Source organism: Phoxinus phoxinus (assembly GCF_949152265.1).
Source record: "Phoxinus phoxinus genome assembly, chromosome: 3".
Lineage (NCBI taxonomy): Eukaryota > Metazoa > Chordata > Actinopteri > Cypriniformes > Leuciscidae > Phoxinus > Phoxinus phoxinus.
The window spans coordinates 7,457,911-7,483,438 of record NC_136878.1 but is presented as its reverse complement, the minus strand read 5'-3'; the positions used below and the strand labels follow the sequence as shown (position 1 = coordinate 7,483,438).

The 25,528-nt window shown below is 39.1% G+C and overlaps 1 protein-coding gene across 1 annotated transcript; it reads right to left on the bottom strand.

The window, feature by feature from the left end:
- Nucleotides 1-525: 525 nt before the first annotated feature.
- On the bottom strand, nt 526-6,051 carry selenoe (selenoprotein e; the record flags this gene model as incomplete). The annotated part of the gene is made up of 4 exons (XM_079607911.1): nt 526-836; nt 3,302-3,380; nt 5,010-5,086; nt 5,935-6,051. The coding sequence occupies 4 exons, from the start codon at nt 6,049-6,051 to the stop codon at nt 693-695; spliced, it is 417 nt and encodes a 138-aa protein (XP_079464037.1). The 3' UTR covers nt 526-692.
- Between the last annotated feature and the right edge of the window lie 19,477 nt (nt 6,052-25,528).

The window sequence follows — 25,528 nt, the reverse complement described above, 5'->3', positions numbered from 1 at the left end:
CAACTTAAAATATTAAGATTTGTTTTCACATAATATTTTAATATCCTGAAATATAATTCTAACAAATATAATGAGGTTTATGCTCAAAACTAGAAATCAATTTATCAATACATTTAATGAAAAAAAGTTACCTAGTCTTAGCCACCACAGTCAGCAGAAAACTAAATTAACATTTTTTGTTTTGTTTTGATCACATATTAATTTGTTGTGGTTTTATTTTGGAAGTAACTGTGAATGTTTGTAAGAGGCGAGCTGTTTTACAGTCCACATTTTGAATGATACAATTATAATTAATGAGTTTATTCTTTAACAGCTCAGTCTGAAAAGAGACTTTGTTAAAAAACTCCCACAATTCAATAATTAGGCTTCTTATTTATTCTGACAGCCTCAACGACTTGCCACCTATTTTCTTTCATGGCCATATTTCAGTGTGTTTGTTCTGTATAGGCTAATTGTGTTCCTTTGTGAAAATCAAGTAGGCTCATACATTTTAATGAAAAAAAGAACAAAACAATGACACACAAGCCAAAGATGTACAAAGTTTATTGTAAGATCCCTATGTTTAGGACAGTGGCGCGCCAAACTGCCTCCAGCCATGTGTGTGTCGGTCCAGAGTCTGTTTCTGTTTCTGAACTTTGCAACCCTGGACGTCATTTACGGCAGGCTGCAGTGCCGGCGCTGACCAGCGGGTGTCACAGTTCGTCCCGAGGCGCGTTTAAAGGGAAATGTTTGAACTCCTCAGGGACTTCCTCGCCTTTCTGTGACCTTTTATAGAAACCCAGAGATTCCAGCAAGCTGCTGATCTCGTCTGCCTTCATCTTCTGCACTGGAACAACCTGAGGTATGCAAAAATTGCAGGAGTGAAAGCTACCTGGCAAGTCATTTCACTCAGCGGCTATCTTTGAAACGCCTCTTGGGCAGCTAACATTATTTCAGTCATGCAAGAAGTACAGCTCCTATCTCTTGGGGAACATCAAATTATCCTTTGCTGTTCAGCAAGCTCATGATTAAATTTCACATTTTAAATCACCAATGAAATCTGACAAGAAATGTTGTTTTTAAATGTTAAAATCATTTAAAAAAAACTGCATTTTCCAGGCTGGACCAGCCAATGTGCATGTGCGGTCCCAGTCCTCAATCATAGACTGTAAAAAAAGATGGACGACGCCCCTTCGCTCTCTTCTATTGGTGAGAAGTGAAGCTGCCAGTGTCCCAACATGGCTCTGACATCTCGGGACCTGAGTCTGCGCGGTAGCGATCTCGGGACCTGAGCCTGCGCGGTAGCGATCTCGGGACCTGAGCCTGCGCGGTAGCGATCTCGGGACCTGAGCCTGCGCGGTAGCGATCTCGGGACCTGAGCCTGCGCGGTAGCGATCTCGGGACCTGAGCCTGCGCGGTAGCGATCTCGGGACCTGAGCCTGCGCGGTAGCGATCTCGGGACCTGAGCCTGCGCGGTAGCGATCTCGGGACCTGAGCCTGCGCGGTAGCGATCTCGGGACCTGAGCCTGCGCGGTAGCGATCTCGGGACCTGAGCCTGCGCGGTAGCGATCTCGGGACCTGAGCCTGCGCGGTAGCGATCTCGGGACCTGAGCCTGCGCGGTAGCGATCTCGGGACCTGAGCCTGCGCGGTAGCGATCTCGGGACCTGAGCCTGCGCGGTAGCGATCTCGGGACCTGAGCCTGCGCGGTAGCGATCTCGGGACCTGAGCCTGCGCGGTAGCGATCTCGGGACCTGAGCCTGCGCGGTAGCGATCTCGGGACCTGAGCCTGGGCGGTAGCGATCTCGGGACCTGAGCCTGGGCGGTAGCGATCTCGGGACCTGAGCCTGGGCGGTAGCGATCTCGGGACCTGAGCCTGGGCGGTAGCGATCTCGGGACCTGAGCCTGGGCGGTAGCGAGCATGAAGTAAAGCCCCGAAATCAAGGCCCCGCCCTCACTCTCGCAGAATCAATCGCAAGCACGCGCTCCTGCACTTAATTTTTTTTTTATTATTATAGAAATTTGGAAATTACATTTAAAGCTCCAATCTCCTCAGTCCTCCGAAGATCCCGAAAAAAAGTCTGTTGGTGCTTCAGTGACTACTTCGCTCAGAGAACCTGTCAATCACAGCTGTCAATCATGACGTCACACCACCGCATCAAATAACTAACTAAAAACAAACCTATTTTAAAAACACAGTTGAACTTACATCAGCGTTATTAAAAGCTACAGTAAATGACAGAAACCATCTTTGGAAAAAATATATTTAAAATATAATTTAATTGTTTAGTTGGTCTTTGTTGTTTACAAAGAAAAAAATTTAAAGGTTGAATAATAAAAAATTGTTTAATAACACAGGGAGGCAGGGTTTATGACCTATACTAGGACCAGTCAGCCAGTCTGCTGATGACCAGTCAGCTTTTGCTACAGTTAGGGCTGGCGTCTACTCTACTCCGGAGTTTTTAACCCTCAATTTTTAGGCCTTGTTTGCACTAATAAGTTTTCGTTTGAAAACGCATCTTTTTCCTCTCCGTTTTGGCCTTCTGTCCACATTGAGACGGTGTTTTTGTCAATGAAGACAGAGCTTTTAAAAAACGCTCTCCCAAGTGAATAAATTTGAAAACGCCATTTTCGCGTTGTAGTGTGCTGTAAAAACGGAGGTATTTGAAAACAGTGGCGCATGCTTAGGGACCATTTACACGTTTTAAACTAAAAACGTAACACTTTTTTATGAGTTTTGGCCTTTCATTTACACGCCAACGGCGTTTTAGTGGCCTGAAAAGCCAAACTTTTGAAAACAGGTTTCAAAGTGCTAGTTTTTGAAAACAACATCCTTATCATCTCCGTGTAAACCAAGGGTACGTTTACACAACAACGATATGCTTAAAGAAGAGAAGTTTTTCCATTGAGTTTTCCACGTACAGGAAAGTGCCCCCATTCTTACGGATTAACGTCTAAAAACGCTGTATTCTGCTGCCAGGCCATTAGATGGCAATGAAACACTATAGACTGAACACATAATACGCATGTGCATGACATCATCGTCTTCAGAGATTCACATTCTTGAGGTTTACACAGAGACCATTTTCAAAAACGTCCACTTTAAAACCCGTTTTCAAAAGTTTGCGTTTTCAGGCACCCAAAACGCTGTTGTCGTATAAATGATCGGCCAAGACGCATACGGTTTTACAGTTTTGAAAACGGTATTGTGTAAACAGCCCCCAAGTAACAAGTAACGAACACAGCAAATGTCTCCTGCATGTGTTCAGTGGAAAAAATGACAAAAACGTACACTTGCATGTAAAATAAAAAGATTGTCCTGACCTTCACTTCCTCATCCTTATCGTTGTAGAAGATCAGCCGTGGGTTTTTTTCCTCTCCTGAATCATACTCCAGGTTATGACTTTAAACAGCAGGTTAAGGTTAACGGCACCAGGCAAAAGACCTCTGAGGCCGTGAAGTGCATGACTCCGGGCAGGGCCGTCGCTGGTGGGGTGAAAGGTGGTGACAATTATAGGGGCCCCCGCTGCCCAGGGGGCCCCACAAAATCCAGCAGTTATACTATAGGGACACTATTGCATGAATAATTATAATATTTATTAGTTGTATGCCTGAGATTTAAAATGAAAACCACAAAAAAACATGCAACTTGGTTAAATATTTTTTCCAAATAGCTGCTTCTCTTACCTCCCTAAAAATGGTTTAGTCCGATCTATTTATTAGTTATTAATAAATACCCCGCCCTAGCTCGTGAAGAGAACCAATCGGAGTTGAGGCGGCATTGCCTGAAGACGTTAATCTGGTGGAACTGACTCACTGGAAAAATGTCGGGAAAAAGAAAATACAAATCTGGTTATCAGAAACGCCACGAAAAGAAGGAGAGGGAGGCCAGGAGAGTTGTTGGATCCCAGTCAATTAAAACCTTCTTTAACGCAGGTTAGTGTATTGTATTGTTATTTCGCTGAGAATCAGAAAACTACCGTCTTCTTTCACTTTTCATTAACGGGCGCGAGCGGCACTACAACCGACTGAATGATTAACCGATTAAAATCCCTGTCCTTTTCACTATTGTAAATAACTTGACACGAGACACGACGCATTGCATTATGCATAATATGACCTGCTGGCTGGTGATGTGTTTATTACATCAAGAAACACGAATACAACTGCACTTGAATGAATAAATGTATGAGCTTTATTTAAATATTATTTTACCAGTTCCATATTATCTCTATTAAAATACATAATAAGATAAATATTTTTTAAAACTTTGACTACATTCTTAAGACTGTTACTTACGTGGTTTGACCATTCGGCAACATACGACGAAAAGGGTACCCCATAACGTCAATATGAGACGGAGACATAAGCGCACCAGCAGCGCCCCCTAACGGTACCCTAACCCATACCTAAACCTAACCATAACCTGAACCGTCTCATATTGACGTTATAGGGGTACCCTTTTCGTCGTATGTTGCCGTATGGTCAAACCACGTCAGTATGTGACGTTTTGAGATGAGACTGTGTTACAACCCATAAAAACATTATTTTACCGTTCCTTTTTTAAAAATTGGTTTTCTTCTTATTATTTTTTTTTTGATTTATAGGCCTAACCTTTGATGACTTTACACCTCACTTCACTCCATGAAGTGTTCATTAAAATCTTGATTTACATTTATTTGTTATCTGCTTTGTTATTTTGTAAGAAAACCCTAGTTACATGTGGGCCTCCATGCATATTGTACAGTACGCCAACAATATATGAGTATGCATGCAGAAAATATATTGGTGGAGGGTGGTGGGGGGCCCACATCAGTATTTTTTCAGGGGGCCCCGGATCCTCTAGCTACGGCCCTGACTCCGGGCTCGAAGTGTTTAAACATATGGCAGCACAGAAAACAGCACACAGGGCCTGTAAAGATTTCATTAACATTCACGTCCCTGTCAAATACTGTCTTAAGCCATTTGGAAGACATTTTCGACACTCTATAAAAGACAATAGTCACCGAAAAGTGTTATAATGTCAGGATACTACAGTGCCCATCGCTCCATCAGGAAATTGTAGAGCTCTGGCATCTTCTTTATGGATCATCCCACTACACTGGGAGCCTGGGAGGGGATTAAAGATGGATTTATACAGCAAAAAGGTGAAAATAAGTGTTTTTTTTCTCATTCTTTGTCATCAGCTGTTTTTTATGACATTATAGCTTGTACAGCATTTCATTTACTGAGATATTATGCATTGCCTGTGTCGAGAGTTATTTCAATTAGAGTATGTGATTAAACAATACACCACTGCTCAAAGGTTTGGTGTCAGTAAGATTTTTTTCTTGAAGGAAAGAAATTAATACTTCTGTTCAACATGGACACATTAAAAAACGCAAAAAGTAACTGTAAAGACATTTATAATGTTACAAAAGATTTCTATTTCAAATAAATCATGTTTCTTGAACTTCCTATTTAGCAAAAAATCCTAGGGGAAAATACCTTCACAGTTTCCTCTAAATTATTAAGCAGTGCAGCTGTTTTCAGCATTGATAATAATAATAATAATAATAATAATATGTTTCCTGAGCATAAAATCACCATGTTAGAATGAAGACTGGAGTAATGATGCTGAAAATTCATCTTTGCATCACAGGAATAAATTACATTTTTAAAATATTTCACAATATTACAGTTTTTACTGTATATATATATTTAAAAAAAACTAATATGCAGCCTTTGTGAGCAGAATAGACATCTTTCAAACACATTAAAAATCTCGCAGAGGCCAAACTTTTGAAAAGTAGTGTATGTGTTTGTATTGCCCAGAATTATAATAATGAAATGCATTTTAACATCATTACTGTAGCTTCCATGCTAACGTAGATTGACGCAGTCTGACACACATCATTGGACCATGAAAGTGACTTTTTAGAGCAAAACTCCTTGAATTTCAGCCGTTGAACACTCACCATAAGTTTTCCTCTGGCTATAAGAAGCTTTTCCTCCACAGCACTGCTTTCTGAACTGTTTTCCGCACTTCTCCCTGTGGCACACAGAGTCAGAAGGGCCGCCAGCGTAAGCCACATACTGCGCTTGGGATGGGAGACCTCACTGTATCCAAAAAGATTGCGGTCTTTTGGTGAAACGAGGGTCAATAGGAGCAGATATGGGTTCTCTGATAGGTGTCCCCCACCATGTGGCAAAGCCTGATTGGTCGATCTGTTGGATTTTGGTTCAGGGGAATGAAATAAAATCTTAGTATGGGGGAAATTATTTATTTATTTAAAGTCAACTAATTAATACCTAAAGAACTTAAGGCTGTTATTTGTTTGATAAAGTCAAATGTATTGTCAAATTTGTAGTATTTTAAAGTTTTTTTTTTTTTTTTTTAAGGCCACAGGACAGCTGCGTCTGTGTCGGATTCTCCCACCGTCTGCTGATGAATAACCAGAGACTCGAACACAACACCTGCTGCTGTTCCAATAACACTCTGATGAAGCACTGTTAAAAGTTAGTCCTCAAATTCTTCATTATTATTATTATTGTTATTTTGTATTATTATTAGCTTTGATCTTTTTGAGGTTACACATTCTGTAGAGACACCGAGTTGATGAGAAATTATTCTTGTTACACGCCAAGAGAACAAAAATCTACATGGCTACATGTGGCTGTGTTGTAATATGATTTTTAATCATTACACCAGAAGTATGTGGTTTTAGAGCAACAGGTGGTAACACCAAATACATAATTTGAGTGAATATCATCTTCTTCAATAAAATATAATTTTAGCTAACTTGTTAGAGAGCATATTGATGGTGTAAAACAGTGAATATTAAATGGTAAATAACAGATTATTTTTATGAAAAAAAATATTTGTATAACTAACACACACACACACACACACACACACACACACACACACACACACACACACACACACACACACACACACACACACACACACACACACACAGTATATAGATTTTTTTTTAAATCTAAATGTATCTTTTATAGTATTAGACACTTAAAATATGTTTATACTTGATATTCAAAATGTATGATAATACTTTTGACGCTGTATAATAAATTACCTATGAGTTGCTTTGGATACAAATATGTACATATTGTAACATTATGGAAGCCATAAAAACATGACATTTGTGAAATTTTGGCTTGATTAACACAATTTGAGATTTCATATCTCTTACTGATTATGGTTCAAGAGGCAGAATCTTTTGAGGAACACCTCATAACCTTTGTTTATTAAATATGAAATAATTATGTAATTCAATATATTGTTATGATTATTTGTAAACAATTACAATTTAATGAGCAAACAATACTTGTTTCTTCTGTTGTTTTGAGCTGAAAAAGAGATTTAAATTGGTATTTGTATTTTGTTATCTTCTTAATACACTCATTTTTTTCGGTTAAATATTCATTTATAAATATGAATTATTTTTATATGAATTACTTTTGATATTTTAAAATGATTTGTAATACCCAATCATGAAAGAAATAATCAAATACATCTCAATCAGCACTATCATCATAATAATTATTTATTGTATTTTTTATATATGAGATATGGATGTACATCACAGAATAACCCCAGGGTCAAGGCAGTGCATGTGACCTGTAATGTCAACTCTGCCCACATCTGGTATACGCTCTTTTTTTCTGTGTATTTATGTACAGTAGCAAACTATATACACACTCTGTTGAATGACTTCTGTGCGGGAACATTCTGTTTCACTGCACTTGCATAATACGGTTCATTAAAGGGAGGGGTGTGTTGATTTTAGGTCACCTATAGAGGGCGGCCATGGTACATGATGGACTTTTGGTAGTGTTTTGGGTTAAAGCGCTTCCAAAACTCTTGCCACAGACAATTATGTTTCCAATGAAAATAAACCATTCTCCATAGGAATGCAGCAGTGAAACCATCATGGTCTATCATCCACAGGCAGAGCCGGGGCCCGGACTGTCTGTCTGTCTCTATAGCTGTGGTCAGACACTGATGTGTCAGATGACATAGTCGTCTCCCTCTAAAAAGACCCAGATTTCCTCCCTGGACCTGAAAGTCAAAATATCTGCAGGCGAGACATTAAGCGCAATGCAATTCTGCGAAGATGTGACTAAGCGATTGGTCTTGAGACTTGAGTTTCAGCATGACTTGTTGTCCTAGAGGAACTTTGTGTTGCTTGAAACTTGTTCAGCAAACTTAATGGACTTTTTAGACATGTTTTATTCAATTGTCATGATTTTCTCAGATTTTGTTCCTAATATCCCTTAGGAGAAACAAGAATAGACACAAGTTGGATAATTGTTGACATACAGTTGGGAGTATAGAGCTATACAATTAATGTGAGCACAACTCAGATCATTTATGAGAAATGTTTGCGTTCATATTGAGATCTGACTTTTCATTGTGAACTTTTGACTCTGTTTCCCTGCAGAAAATCCATCATAGCTGGTCATCAGCAGGGTTGGGTACAGTTACTTCTAAAAGTAATGCTTTACAATATTGCGTTACACCCTAAAAAGTAACTAATTGCATTGCTAATTACTTTTTATGGAGAGTAATGCGTCACGTTACTTTTGCGTTACTTTTTCTCACCTGGGCTGGGCTTGCCAAAAAAAAGAGAGAGAAGAAAATATATATTTTTATGCTTGCACAGTAGAGGGCGCAGCTCAAACAAACCTTTCAGCTGTGCTGCCATTTTTGATTGCAGAAGATAGGGGTGCATGTAGTCTCAGCCTCAGACGTCACGCCCATGGAACGTTGGCTAAACGTCTGATGCATATGGTACACTTAAAGGAACACTCCGACTTTTTGGGACTTTAGCCTATTCAACGTATCCCCCAGAGTTAGATAAATCCATACATACCTTTTTCATCTCCGTGTGTGCTATAAGTCTGTTTGACGCACCCACCGCTAGCCTAGCTTAGCACAAAGACTGGATGTAAATGGTTGCAGCTAGCATACTAATCCAAATAAGTGACAAAATAACGCAAACATTTTCCTATTTACATCGTGATTTATATAGTCACAGAGTGTGCAAAAAACAAAGTCACATGAAACACAGACATATTTTAACCATGTAAATACTGGGAACTATATTCCCTGAATATAGGGCGGAGTGATAACCGCAGCGCACCTGAGACGCGCTCTGAACGAACTCTCTGCTCCTCACCACGGCGCGTCTCAGGTGCTGCGGTTATCACTCCGCCCAAGTAGCAGTGCTTCGCCTTCAGAGAATATAGTTCCCAGTATTTATACGGTTAAAATATGTCTGTGTCTCATTTGACTTTGTTTTTTGTACACTCTGTGACTATACAAATCACAACATGTAAATAGGAAAATGTTTGCGTTATTTTGTCACTTATTTGGATTAGTATGCTAGCTGCAACCATTTACATCCAGTCTTTGTGCTAAGCTAGGCTAGCGGTGGGTGCGTCAAACAGACTCATAACACACACGGAGATGAAAAAGGTATGTATGGATTTATCTAACTCTGGGGGATAAGTTGAATAGGATAAAGTCCCAAAAAGTCGGAGTGTTCCTTTAACTGGAAACACTTCAGGAATGTCGAAGTCGTCATCTGATTGGTTGAATTTTATCGGATTTCCGGGGGGACGCGAGTGTCGCGTTTATTTTCGGTCCGCCGGTAAACAAAGCGCAGACGTGTGATTGCAGAAGAAAAACTGTTGTGTTTACATGAGTGACAATGAGCATTTATCAAGATCAGCTAAACGTAGGATTCTCAAAAGTATGCGAGGTTCACGGCATAGACTCTTTAAGAGATGTCCAGGAGTTTTGTTTGAGGCACTTAGTGGAGACTTATTGCACGCCGGTCTGTTGTTGTGGGGACATTTCCACGCCCCGAAACGTGACGCTGAACGAAACGAACTGTAATTGGTTGTTTGACATGTCGGTCAAACGGCCTTATGGGCGGGCCTTGGCCAAAGAAAGCTGCTATGAATTCCAGACCTTCAGCCGTCAGTCTGAAGGTCTGGCTACGCGGGACTAGGGTGCATGTATCTCCAGTTTTAGGCCCCGTTTATGTACATGGTTATTTTGAAAAACAGACATTTCTCTTCATTTGTGCCCTTCATTTACACACAAACGGAGAATTCGCCTCTGAAAACTATTCTTTCTAAAACCTCCGGCCAGAGTGGAGATTTTGGAAAACTTTGTTTACATGTTTGCATGTAAACTGAGAAGTTTTAGGCAGCCGGCGTCACAGTAAGTGAATATTTTCGGGATTCTAACGTGGGCTTGAGCTTCTCGTTACACTGCCACCAACAGGTTTGGCATGCACTTGACGGCATATACACGGGTTCGTGTAAACAAACACTTTTCTGAAAACTGACAGGTGTGCACTATGTTATTTTTGAAAACGGAGAGGGGTGAAATGTCCATTTATGAAAATAGCCGTCCACGTGTAAACGTAGCCTTAGACAACAGCTGCGTGCCAGTTCAGAAGCTGCATTCTTCGAAGGGTGCATTTCATTGTCCCAATTTAAAGGCTCTTTCAAAGACGGCCTTCGTTTCCCGTGCAATGAAGGATACAACAGCTTTGCCTACTCCAGAATTCATTGTGCGCCAGTTACGACTGGATTTTTTTTTGGAGAAATTGCCGAATTACACTTTTAAACATAAGTGCTGGGTTTAATATCTAATGATAGAAATAAAATGTTGACATATCTTACCATGATGCAATTTTATATAGTTGATACTTTTTATTATGTCAATAAATGGACCAAGGGGAACATATTTAGACAGTTAGTGAACCCAGATTTGTTTTTAGGCAGCCTTTAAAAAAAGTCCAACCAACGTTACTACTGCTCGTCAGTGGCAGCTGTCACATTTGCTAGGCGGCAAATATTGAATATAAATATTTTTAACAGCCCAAGCATGCATACAGAATGGTGCGTGAACAAATTTATAAGGAAAACATACATAAATAATAAATCAGCTCCATATCGGATTCCAAGTGATCAAGGGCTTAGGCCGGGTGTTCCATTTACACACATTGCTAGGGTTCCGCCAGTAGTGGGCACTCATGCAGCGAAAGCAATGACTTACATCCAAGTGAACGAGCTGAACCTTTAGACAAAATACTTTAATAAAAAAAAAGTTTGTTCAGTATCATATTTGATACATCAGGCTTTTATGGCTCATATAGTGTTATATAGTAGAATATGGAGCTCGCACTCGAGGGTTTTATTCAAAGGCCCAAACTGAGCAAAATTGATATTCATATGGCCAAAACAACAAATGTTTCAAGTGGTCTCCCCAAATTCAACTGACAATTACTTTGAATGACTTATGCAGTCTCAAAATTATTCAACCACTTCATGGCAAGCATTTTTAGTAGAAAATCATTTTGCTGTTATGACCTTCTGCAAACGAGATGTTTAACCAGACACCAGCTTCTGGCAGCGTTTCTGAGGAATCTTAGCCCATTCCTCATGAGCAATGGCCTCCAGTTCAGTAATGTTCATGGGTTTGCGTGCTGTAACCGCATTCAAATCCCTCCAGAGGTTTTCTATGGGTTGCAAGTCAGGTGACTGATGGCCACTGTAGACTCTTCCAGGACTTTTTTGCAACCAAACCTTGGTGGAATTTGAGGTATGCTTGGGATCATTGTCCTGTTGGAAAGTCCAATGACGCCCAAGCTTCAGCTTCCTCACTGATGCCATGACGTTTTCTCCTAGGATTTCCTGATACTACAGTGAATCCATCTTGTTTTCCACACGCTGCAGGTTTCCCATGCCAGAGGATGTGAAGCAGCCCCAGAGCATCACGAGCCCCACCATGCTTCATTCTTCTTCCTCCAGACATACCACTGATTCATAGGGCTGAAAATTTCCAGATTTGTTTATCGCTCCACAGAACAGAATCCCAAAACCTCTGTGGCTTATTTATATATGATTTTGATCAAATTGGAGCTGACTTTTCTTGTGCTTTTGGGTCAGTATGTGTACTTCTTGGAGTTCTTGCATGCGTTTAATACGCTCCTTGCCTGTTGCACCAAGTCTTGCTGTTGGTCTTTTGCAGTCACTCCAGGGAGTCATTCAGTGGGTTGAATAGTTTTGAGACTGCAGAAGTCATTAAAAGTTGCATTTCAGTTGAATTTGGGGAAACCACTTGAAACATTAGTTGCGTTGAGCTATTTCAATTACTTTTGTTTGATTTGTTCATTCAAGTCTGTAGATTTATCCAATAAACTTAATTTGCAATGAGAGTTGAATTATTGAAAATTCAGAGGCCAAATATGATACATTAGGCTTAATATGGTTAAATCGTGCAGAATCCTGTTTTTAAACCATATATTCATATTGTTTCTAAAAAGTTCACTTGTCATCAGTTTTGTCTTGCGACTCGTACACGCATGAGTATCAGCCACACGCCTCTGGCTAAACATCAAAAACACTTTTTATGAGCTCTTCCGCTCTCTCTCTCTCCTAAACGAGAGCGCCACTATCCCTGTACACACGTCAACACACACGTGAGATCTGCTGCACACACACATGCGTTACTGCCGTCCGTTTCCCAGCATGCTGTTCTCCAGCAGCACACATAATGAGCAGGAGCCATTTCCTCCACCGGATCCTTCGGGCTCTCATCCTCTCCTCTCTTTTTTTTCCTTCTCTTTTTCCCCTCCCTCTCCGTTGTTTTTCTCCAAACTCAGCATTTAGGTAGTGCTTCCCCCTGTTTCCAAAACAAGCACTGTTTGATCCTGGACGTCTGGATCCTCAGGGCATAGACACACACACGCTCACATTTTGTCTTAACTTTCATCACCAAAAAATGATGGCGATTACTTATTTCTGGCAAACCATGATTTTAGACTTCTCTTGTAGTCAGATCTATGATTAGAAGTTCTAACCTCCAGAGTAGAGGATTATGGGAAGTTCAGGTCAGGTTTATAAATTTAGATGTTGAGGGTAGATTCGCAGCGGCGGCTGTGGTGACATCATCAGGCTGGCCGGTCGTACGCGCAGTGAATGGCCGAAGCTGATCGTATGTGAGATAATGGAGGGAAGGCAGAGAAGGAGAGGAGTGTGGATTGCCACCATTGCAGATCTGCCCTTGTGCTCTAATCCAACTCTCCTAATGAAAACCACATGCTCCGTGAAATGGCTGAAGCCGAGAGGGAGAGAGAGAGAGAGAAGGAGAGAAGAGGGGGTGTGAAAGAGGAACAGGATGTAGACACAGCTTTAAAGATACTGACACTTTTTAATGAATCCAGACTGTGGCTATATGAGATACTGAAAGCGCACAGAGATTACAGGTCCACCACTAGGAGAAACTGCTTTGATCTAAAAGGGACTTTTCTTTCTTTCTTTCTTTTTTTTTTCCCCCTTAGTTTTTTTATTCATTTGAAAATATATTTAAAATTACTTGTGTACAACAAAAGTACAAAAACACTTTTCATAATTGTGTATACATTTCTATACACCCAGTGTTTTCTGAAATTAGACATCACAGTTGTTTTAATGTTTTTTTTTTATCAATCAAATTTAACAATGTAATGTTCTATTTATTTAAACCAATAAAACAATCTCATGTTTTTAAGCAATTTTTATGTATATTCCAAAATAATAACTAAAGGCAATTTAAACGATACATTTTATTTGTCAACTAATGTCCAGATATTATTTTTAATATTCAACTTATTTTTGGATCGTATCTCGAGATATAGGCTACCTTTCATTTCATCAAGCTGATTTGTATCTCTCAACCACATTCATCATGTTTTCAGGCCATTTTAAATTTGATTTTTGACATGACATAAAGCAGTGATATCTAAGTGGGTGAGGTGTTTACTTAGTCTTCCCATTAAACACAATCATTTTGTTTATTTAGACCGATTCGCGAACACGCATGAAAACAAGATGCAAGATTTATTGCACTAACCAATCATCAATGATCTCATGAACCACCACCAATCTCACAATTATTTATTTATTTCTTAGAATTGTGTGATAACAACTCTTTTCGAGTTATAAAGTCAGAATTGTGAGAAAACGCTCAATTCTGAAATAAAAATTCTAATTCTGAAATCTTTTTTTTTTTTTTTTACCTCAGAATTGGCTAATTTTATCTCACAATTCTGAGAAAAGAATTGTGAGAAAAAAAAGTCAGATTTGCGGGATATAAACTCGCCATTGTGAGAAAACAATTAGACTTGCAAGTTCATATCTCGCAAAATAAGTCAAAATTTTGAGATTAAAAAGCCACAATTATCTTTTAAACTGTAATAAACAAAAAAAATACTGTTATTTATACATTTGTGCTTTTATATATTTGACTCAACAAAGTACTGTCAGTTTACTGTATGGTGAAGTGCTTTTAGAAAATGACATCTTGACTTTGCCTGTGCATATTGCTATGTGGTTGTTATGGTGTTTTTGCGCGGTTACTAAGTGGTTGATTACTGACCCGATTCTGCACCCTCAAGTGATATTGTGATGTCTATAAGGACTCAAATCCTCTTTCGGTGCAAGATTTGTATTCCACATTTTAAGTCTGATTGCTTAAAGAAAAAGCCACAACAAGCAGACCAATTTGATCTTTCTCAAACGAGTTCCGTCTTTGCTAGGCACTGGCGTTACAAAAGAGGAAATGAGCAGATGGACTGTTCTCCATTTCGGTCTAATCTTCATCACTGCAATGACGGTTACAGAAGCAGCTCTCTCCTTCTCTTTTTGAGAGCCAGTAAAAAAAAACACACACACACACACACACACACACACACGCACACACACGCACACACACGCACACACACACACATACACACACACGCACACACACACACACACACACACACACACACACACACACACACTGCTCTGAAACCTGAGCCCTGAATAAACCATACTACTTCCTCCTCTCAGAGAAACAGAGAGGGAAAAGAGGGGGAGAGTGACAGAAGGAAGTGAGAGAAGAAGGGGAAAAGAGGGAAAGGGGGAGGGATGTGTGGAGGGAGAGAGAGAAAAGGGGAAAAAAAGCAGAAAAGTTTTGCGTTAGTGGCAGATCCTCCAATAAACTTGACACACAATATGCTGACAAAGAGGAAAAAAAAGAAGTGCAGAAAACAGTGTGCTGACCCTGTATATCTGTCTTACTAATGGAAGACTTTAATTTCTTCAGAGGGGCTTTGCCTTTTTTCAAAACGGCCAAGCATGAAGATGAGAAAGCCAATGCTTTAAAAAAAGTTGCAATTTAAATGGAACGTATATCTTTCATAGCTAACAGTATCCTTTCTTTGAACACTGTAAAAAAAGATTAGTTGACTCAACTTAACTAAGTCAAGTCATCTTGTTGCTTTGACTGAGTTAATTTGAGTCAACTTATAGTGTCAAGTTTATGCATCAATTCGTGTTTTGAAGTGTAATAAACTTGACACTATAAGTTGACTCAAATTAACTCAGTCAAAGCAACAAGATGACTTGACTTAGTTAAGTTGAGTCAACTAATCTTTTTTTACAGTGAATGTTAAGAGGTGGAAAAAGACATATCTAGAGACATGAATTTTGGGTCTAATTGATTTATAGGCTAGTAAACAATATATAGCAGGCAACCCTCTAAACATGTAAAAGTAGTTGGGTAATATTACTGAAATTTTACACTACTTTATGGCCTCCGGCCTAATGAGAACCAAGTCAAAACATAATAGAGTAACTCAGACACTTATGTAAAGTATTCTTATGTTTTGTAGTGTCAAAAGAGAAACATCTACATTTAAAACTGATTCAAAAATAATAATAACACACACGCACACACACACACACAAAATCAGTAATTCCGAGTCCATACTAAAATGAATTGAAAGTCTTTGGGATGTGCTGGAGGAGACTTTACAGAGTTCTGGACTCTTGCATTGTCAATACAAGATCATGACCAAAAAGGTATTCACCTCGGAAATAAATGTTGTGAAACACAAAAGAAGATATTTTTAAGAATATTAGTAATGATGGTCCCCACTGACTATAGAAGTCAATGGTGTCCATCAACTTTCTGGTTACCGATATTCTTCAAAATATCTTCTTTTGTGTTCAACAGAAGAAAGAAACTCATACAGGTTTAGAACAACTTGAGGGTGAGTAAATGATGACACAATTTTCATTTTTGGGTGAACGATCCCTATAATGCCAGGTGTAGGACTTGTGATATTCTGAATCTAGATATGACACGGGTCTCTCCTTCAGTGTTAAGTCCATGTTTTTTCTGGGTTGTTTTTAACCCAGCTTCACCCGTTCTCTGGGTATGTGGATGCTTATATAGAAAAGTAATAGCACACCTCTCCACAACAGCATAGAATAAATCAGACACTGATTTTGTTGTTGTTGGTTTGGAACGTGTTACACAATGAATTAGAATTCACTGATCATCAACTAACTGGTGAGCAGTGAATAAATCAAGTACAGTAAATCATTTATTTTTAGCCCTATGTCTCATTAACTGCATGATGAACTGCCCTGTTATCACCTCACATCAGTCAGACTTATATCACAGTGTGAGCCCAGCAGATTTAGCCTGTAATAATATATTATACACACACATGATCTCAGCGCTGCAGCTCACTGGTGAAGAGCTGAGCTCAGCATCCAGCGGTTAGAAGCAGCGACACGCGCCAAGCGTCTTTCCAGTAATAACCCACACATGGCACGGACCCGTATGCTGGGATTCATGGACCTCTCATAAAGCAAAACGGAGAACAACACAATGGCAAAAGCTGATGCTAGAGTCTTTCATAGCGATCAGAGACATAGAGTGACCACAAAAATGTATTTGGGCAGAAATAAAACTGAATGTCATTGCATTGAATAAAAACATTAAACCTTCACTATTCTGAGCATTCATTCCATCCATCCATTCATCCATCTATCTATCTCTCTGGGCAACTACCACTTTGACGCTTCAAAACGTTCATAAAGAGATCGTAAAACTAATCCATATATGAATCGAGCGGTTTAGTGCAAATTTTCTGAAGAGACACTATCGCTTTATATGATGAACAGATTAAATTTAGGCTCACGTATAAACATTCATCAACTCACAAATCAGTTGTGGAAAACAGAAGCTCAAGCAAGTCCGCTTGACCAGTGAGAACCAATGAGGTTCATTCTAGTGTTATGCAGCACGTTTGAGCTTCTGCAAGAACCAATTAGGTTTATTCTTGTTACGCGACACGTTTGAGCTTCCTCAAGAACCAATGAGGTTCATTCTTGTGTTACGCAGCACGTTTGAGCTTCTGCAAGAACCAATGAGGTTCATTCTTGTGTTACGCAGCACGTTTGAGCTTCCTCAAGAACCAATGAGGTTTGTTCTTGTGTTACGCGGCACGTTTGAGCTTCCTCAAGAACCAATGAGGTTTTTTCTTGTGTTACGCAGCACGTTTGAGCTTCCTCAAGAACCAATGAGGTTTATTCTCGTGTTATGCAGCACGTTTGAGGTTCTGCAAGAACCAATGAGGTTCATTCTTGTGTTACGCAGCACGTTTGAGCTTCTGCAAGAACCAATGAGGTTCATTCTTGTGTTACGCAGCACGTTTGAGCTTCTGCAAGAACCAATGAGGTTCATTCTTGTGTTACGCAGCACGTTTGAGCTTCTGCAAGAACCAATGAGGTTTGTTCTTGTGTTTCGCAGCACGTTTGAGCTTCTGCAAGAACCAATGAGGTTTGTTCTTGTGTTACGCGGCACGTTTGAGCTTCTGCAAGAACCAATGAGGTTTGTTCTTGTGTTACGCGGCACGTTTGAGCTTCCTCAAGAACCAATGAGGTTCATTCTTGTGTTACGCAGCACGTTTGAGCTTCTGCAAGAACCAATGAGGTTTGTTCTTGTGTTACGCAGCACTTTTGAGCTTCCTCAAGAACCAATGAGGTTTATTCTCGTGTTACGCAGCACGTTTGAGCTTCTGCAAGAACCAATGAGGTTCATTCATGTGTTACGCAGCACGTTTGAGCTTCCTCAAGAACCAATGAGGTTTGTTCTCGTGTTACGCAGCACGTTTGAGGTTCTGCAAGAACCAATGAGGTTTGTTCTTGTTACGCAGCACGTTTGAGCTTCTGCAAGAACCAATGAGGTTTGTTCTTGTTACGCAGCACGTTTGAGGTTCTGCAAGAGGTTTGTTTTCGCGTGTCAAGCAGGTTTCTGTTGACTTTTCTGTTTATGTTTTCTGATGAATGTTTATATGTGAATAAAAGCCTAAATTAAATCTGTTCATCATATAAAGCGATTGTGCCTCTTCAGAAAATTTAGACTAAATCGCTCCATTCATATGGATTAGTTTTACGATCTCTTTTATGAAATTTTTGAAGCCTCAAAGTGGTAGTTGCCTAACTGTCAATGGAGGGACAGAAAGGTCTTACATCGTGTCCTAAGTAACCGAGTAACTAACGATGTGATAAGATCCAGTGACAAATAATTGTCTGTCCAAACTAGACTAGAGATGCGTACAAATCAATCAAAACCCACAGCCAATCAGAACAGTGTGTGGGCGGACTCTCGCGTCAAGTGCACAGCACCAGAGAGTAAGGGCGCTTCCACACTTGGTTTGATTGCCTGTTCCAAACCCGAGTTCGATTGCTCCCCCCTCCCCCTGCCCCCGCTGGACTGTGTTCACATTATATTATTTGTATCAGAACCGCTGCAGCTGGCGCGTAATCGTGTTGCTTGGTAACCGGCGCCGCTATGAATAAAAAGGCGTCAAAATGGATAGAATGCTCGCTTCACATTTGTTCTTTTTTTTTTAAACCTTTGGTTTTGTTTTCAAAGAAAAAATACAGAAACACTCTTGCGTCTGCCTGCCGCAAAAGTACTAAAATCCTTCCAAAGACAGCGGGCCGAGACACACACATGCGCACTGACGACTGTCCTGTCGACCACATTATACATTATACGTCATCAATAGCGGTTCACTTCCGCGATTTGGTACGATTGCGTTAATATCAGCAGTGAACCGTACTGGAGTTCACATGAACCGTACCCCAGACCACCCTTTTTAAGCGGACTCGAGTACGGTTCGCGGGTGCGCACCTGAATAGAGAGCCTAAGTCCCGCCCCTCCGCTTCCGGCTCATGGGACCTTATTTCGGAAAAAATATGTATGGAAGTCAATGGGGAGAGATAACTTATCTTTTTATTCCGTCTGAACTGTCCCCTGAACTACACTGTAAAAAATTGCACTGTAAAATAACAGTAATCTACTGGCAGCTGTGGTTGCCAGCAAAGTACTGTTAATTTACAGGCCTCTACCGTTATTATACAGCTCTCCTTTTTTACAGCATATTACTGTAAAAATACAATGGAAGGTAACTTGTATCATTTGGGAAACCGATTGCTTCAAACAGTTCAAGTTTAAAAACGAGTATTTAAACTGATAGTATTGTGAACTTCATTTGAGTCCACTGAAAATGAATATATCTTAATATAATACTGCAAACATCTAATGTGAATGAATTAAAAACATGACATTAACTAAAATCTTTGCAGTTAGCATTTAGCGAACAGTAGCACACATGTATGTGCTAAAGTATTTAGCAACGAAATTGTCACTACATCAGCAACTACACAATTCCTGCGTTTAAATAAAGCAACGGGCAGCATAACATCAGTGTTACTTTGCTCATCTTTGACTGAAGCACAGGCTCTACTCTCCAGCACAATGGTGACCCACAAAACTCATTAATTAAACTAAAATATCTCCCTATATCATCTTGTGCAAAACACATAAAACACTTCAGTTTAATATTTACTCTCTTTATCAGTTATTGACTTCGCAAAACTTTTTTCTATGAACTTTTACTAATATTTCAGTGAAATTAACTTATTTTGTTTAGTAAATCTGACTGTTACGTTTTACAGTATATTGCTGTTTTTCCTTGATTTTACGGTAATCTACTGGCAGCTGTGGTTGCCAGTAAAATGCTGTTTTTCTACAGTTTTATGCCGTAAATTAATTTACAGTTGATTACTGTTAAATTACACTTCACTCTGTTTTTTTTTATTTGACACATTTAACCCTTTAAACCCCACTGCAAAATCTTCAGTTTTAAATGAACACTTGTATGTCCACACTACAGGGTGTTGGAGTAACACTGAAGCAGTGTTGAAGTTAATTATATAATTCAGTGATTAATTAACTGATGATTGAGCATTAGTGATGAACACCTGGCAAGGACAGAGGAACAACAAGAAGATAAAAAAGTGAAACACAAGAACTACAACTTACTTCAGCCACAGAAGACATGAAATCTCTGAAGATCTCAGCAGAGAAGGATTAAACAACTCTAAAAAATAGCATTACCAGCTTCACTTATTATTAACCAGATTGACTATATTACTTTTTTTGTCTACTGAAATTCCTATTGAGAATTAACAGAGGTTTAGATGTTGTTTTGTTTCATTTGACATTACCATTATGGAGATCAGTGTTTGCTTTAGTTGGGCTCCTGACCCTTGACATTAACATTAGTTTTTATTTGGCTGCTTTAACTGTGTATGTTTAAAACACATTTGTTGTGGCAGAAGCAAAGCCAACAAAACTGAGATCAGGTGTTGCTGGTCATGTTTTGAATATTACGTCATCACATAATGTTTGTCTCTCTGATCTCAATCAGTTTCTAATTTCTTATCAAAAATGTATTTTTTAACACAGTTTAATTTAATATTACTACACTGTGAAACTAATGCTAAAGACCAAGCAGCGCTATGCAATCGGTTGTGAAGGATTTTTAAACTCATAATTCATAAAAAAAATTTGAACTATGGTTTCTGTTAGACAAACACAGACATCAAGAATCAGCCAATGAATCTCAACAATGGTGACAATCAACAAAAAAGATAACATAAAATCTGAACATCACAGAATACGCTACTAAAAGTCAATACAAAACCAAAAGCAAAAATAAAAGCAAAAAGTACAAATTAAAGAAAATAACCAGACAATTCAGCTGCATAATTTATTCATGCTGAAATGCATGCTGGGAGTGGTGGCTGATTTTTTTGTACTATGCTGGTACCCAGCATGCATTGCAGCATAAAACTTCTGATTGTCACCATTGTTGAGATTCATACTCCGATTATTGATGTCTGTGTGTGTGTCTAGCTGATCTGAAAATTCAAAATGTTCTTAGTATAAACTTTTTAAAATCCGTCATATTTTCTAAATGCCAAATTTCAGAAAAATATAATTCTGTAAAATCACAATAACACCAAAATCAAAAACATAAAACATCAATAATATTATTAGACAACAAATGAGATCAGTGAATTGGGCAACTATATGATGATTGAGACCATTATCAAACAGCCATAATCATCTGATCCTGTATTCTTTCAGCTTTTTCGCCATAGCAAATGTATTTTTAAGACACAGCTACCGCAGCCAAAGACAAACTAATGTTTAAAGGTCAAGAGCCCAACTAAAGCAAACACTGATCACCGTCATGGTAACATCAAATGAAAATAAAATGACATTAAACCTCTTCCACCTTTCAATAAGTCCTTCTGTAGATGTAAATAAAGTCAGGTTAGTAATAAGTGAATCTGGTAATGCTTTTTGTGGAGTTGTTTAATGCTAAGATCTTTTGCTAAGATTTTTCTGTTCCTCTTGTTCTGATAGAGGAGTGATTCTGATAGTTAACAGCAGGTGTTCCTCAGTGTCTCAATTAACTTCGAAAATTAACTGAATTAACTATGAAATTATTCACTCAGTCAAGTGGACTGTATTAGTGAACTAGGCAATAGTGAATGAGGGTATAGGGTGTGATTTTGGAACACAGCCTCTTAGTGTCGACTTTGAGCGCTTTTAATTCACAGTATATTCCTGTAGGCTAGTTTCTCGAAAACGACAAATATCACCCAGAAGGCATTTTTTTTACGGTATATTACTGTTTTAATGAAAAACAGTATGTTACTGTAAAATTTGGCCGTTTTTTTACAGAATTTTTTTACAGTGTACACATATGATGTTTGTCAATTTAAAAGGTAAATATGAAAGTCAAGAAAGTCGCAGTTTGTCATAAAACAGAAGAGTAACGTTTAGTTGTATGTGAAAATCGCTCGATGAACTACATCTCTCGTCTCGCACTATGTAGCCTACGTCACAAGATCCGTTGCTCGTATGTGTGTATTCTGGCTCAAAACACGAGTCAGGCATGACGGCGTAACGTTACGATTATAATGTAAGACTATAGAAAAAATGACAGACGTTAGCTTCAGTAAAGTTAGCTTCATTCATTGAGAGAAAAGGTATGACGTCGCATGTGCGCCTTCTGGGTTTGTAGTCTTTGTAATTACGTATTTTCATAGTCTTATACCTCAACCGTTTTACATCAAACTGCGACTTTCTTGACTTTAAAATGTATCTTTTAAATTGACAAACATCATATGTGTAATTCAGGGCACAATTCAAACGAGATCAAAATATTTGTTGTCTCTCGCCATTGACTACCATACAATATTTTTCCGAAATAAGGTCCCATGGTGGTCGACCGGAAGGGGAGGGACTTAGGCTCTCTATTCGGAAGACTGCGTTCACATCATCCAAACGAACTAAACTCTGACGTCATAACGAACCCAGGTGCGCACCAAAAGTGCTAGTGTGAAAGCGCCCTAATCCTGACGGCAATGAAAATGGATAAGTAGCTACATAATCAAATTCACAAATATTACACCATTTAAACATTATTCAAATAGGTTGGCTACTGAGTTACTAAAACAATCTTTGTCAAATAATACACTTGTTTGTTCACAGTTTGAACGTTCTTGTTTCCATTTGTTTAATTTCAAGATCTGAGGTGAATTATCCATTGTTGCTTTTACAGCTACAAAGCTGGAGCACTGATATTCAAAGTCACATTACACGCTTTTAACATTAAATAAAGCACATAAACAGTACCTGAGATTATCATTCCCACACTTTGTGTTTGTTGTTACAGCGCGACGTCGCAGAAAAATAGAAACCGTTTCTAAAATAGAATCGTCGCGGCTGGTGAGGACAAAAACACATGGAAAAGACACCTTTTATCGCGTGTCGCGGCGATACATTTTTTTTGTGTTTCGAAGATACGAAATTAATAATATTACGGGTTAGGAACGACATGAGGGTGCTAGTCACGTTTTGAGTTTGTTTGTCATGTTTAGAGTTTGCTTTTGCTCAGCTTTCATGTCTTGTTTTCTGTTTTTAGTTTCATGGTCAGTCTTTTAGTTTGTTAATTAGTTTAGTTCTCCTCCGTTCTCTGCCTGTTTGTTTCTATGGTTTCTGATTGATTTGAGTATTCTGTTCATCCTGTTAACGATCTCATCAGCTCCTTTATTTAAGACCTCAGTTTCTGTCTTTTTGTTGTCTTGCATTGCTGTTGTTTAACATCAATGTGTGCATGGTTGTGTTTCCGCCGAGTAATTCTCCTGTTATCTAATGCATTGACATTGAGATGTTTGTAAGCACGGCTAAGGTGCCCAGATACTTTTTGAAGACTATAGCAACTTGGCCACCATCGGGCCAAACCGTTCTTGTTCCTTAACCACTCCATGTCCGATCCGTCGCAGTCGGTACAGATATGCTTTCAGTTTCCACTGTGGGGATGATAACGGAACTCTTTAGAATATAATACAAAATACTTGAGCTTGGTTCGACATGATTATGAATTCAGGGCTGAGAACGGTTAGCCTAATCGTGCCGTGCCAAACCAAGCTTTAGTGGAAATATAACTCATTACCGTTCTTTGAATCTTTTTGAAAGGTGGCTTATATGAGCATAAAGCCATGTTATTGTTTGAATTACCCTTGAGTAATGTATACATGTGATGGTATATGAATATGATAATCAAAGCTTTGCATTACCACATATAGGCTTATACTATCGGTCTACTTTTTTGTAACAGACATTTAGAATTGTTTAGAAGCAACAACAAACATGCGCAACCTGTTTTGAGAATCCATGACACAGGAAGAAAGCTTGCTAGAATATAATTGTATGATTTATGTCAAAGTTGTTGTCAGCCCTTATTATAGAATCATTTACTCTGGAGTCTGTCGCCTGTCGAATGGTCTGCTTCCTACGGAAAGCTGCTTAAACCAGCAGAGCAGCTTTCCAGAGTACCAGCACGGCTCCATTGAGTTCTCAAAACTTACAGAAGTATGAAAGATTGCTTCCATTCTGTTTGGGGCAAAAAACAAACAAACAAAACGCATTTCTCAGCCTCTTTCATGTGTAACTCAACCCCCTGCTTTTTTCTGCTTTGCATTGCAGAAAATATTTGTCTTTTTCCGCCTTAACTCATAAATTCCCCCCCCCCCCCCCCTTTTTTTTTTTTCACAAGAGCTGAAATCGCTACCAGATGTGGATGCAATCTGTCCCTGTTGCCATGACAACGGCTGAGTTCTGAACAGGCGAGCAGCTGTGGGTCCATTGGCTGATGTTCAGTGGCTCTGAAGGTCCTGGTGTTTCTAAGGACCTGCCACTTTTCGAGAGGTATGTTTAGACCCGCACTTGATTTGTCAAATCGCCTTCTCCGAAATCTCATTTGTCTCTCTGGTCACAGATTACGGTCATAATACCGTAGCTTTGGAGTTATTTGTAAGCAGTAGCTACAGTAGCTTCTGAAATGCCTGTTTTGTGAATACTTTTAGGAATACACTTTGTTTCCTGGAAGAGATGAAATTACTTTTAAATAAATGACTTTTCCAGGGCTGGAGCTCAGTTTCAGTGTGAGGACTCATACCCTTATTGATTTTAAAGGTGAAATTATGTGTATATTCTCATTACTGTAATATAGAAAAAAATAATGGTATATTACTGAAATGGTTAAATATAAATACATGACGGCAGTATTTTCATGCTTCTTTTTAATTCAGTGCTGATTTTAAATATAAAAATGCATTTCAGTATTTTTTTTGTTGAGAATCTAATCAGAATCACTACTGAGAATAGTTAAAATTATGAATAAAAAATATAGACCCTTAATGAGAAAACCTTCTCTGAAGTAAAACATATGGATGCATTATGACAATTTAAGGGGGGGTATTTATTTACGCAAAATACAAAAGGTCTGGCATGAAACTCTAGATGGCGCAGGCTAATATGTCCTTTAACCCACCTGTTCATAACCACATCTTTATCTATAGGGTGCATCTGATTGGTTCCTGCCGTATCAGTAGCCAATAAGCTCGCTGTTCAACCTTCAAATACCTGGGTAGCATTTGCCTTAGGCCTCATCCACACTACTGCGTTTTAGTTTAGAAACGGAGAATTAAAACGGATACGATCTCCGTCCACACCAGCGTTTTAGCTGCGTATTAGAATTGATCTCCGTCCACATTAAAACGACTGAAAACGCGGATCACGTGACCATTCACCAACACTGGGCATGCGCGTGCCGGTGTAAACAGGCGCATGTAGGCAGTTGTAGCATTGTAAAATGCATGCTACAATCCATGCTGTTGCAGTCACTAACGTTACGTAGTCCAGGCTGTTTTTGTATGTTTTCTGCCCGGGATGGGTTATGTGATGGGTGGCTGACGAATCAGGGAAGGATACGCCAT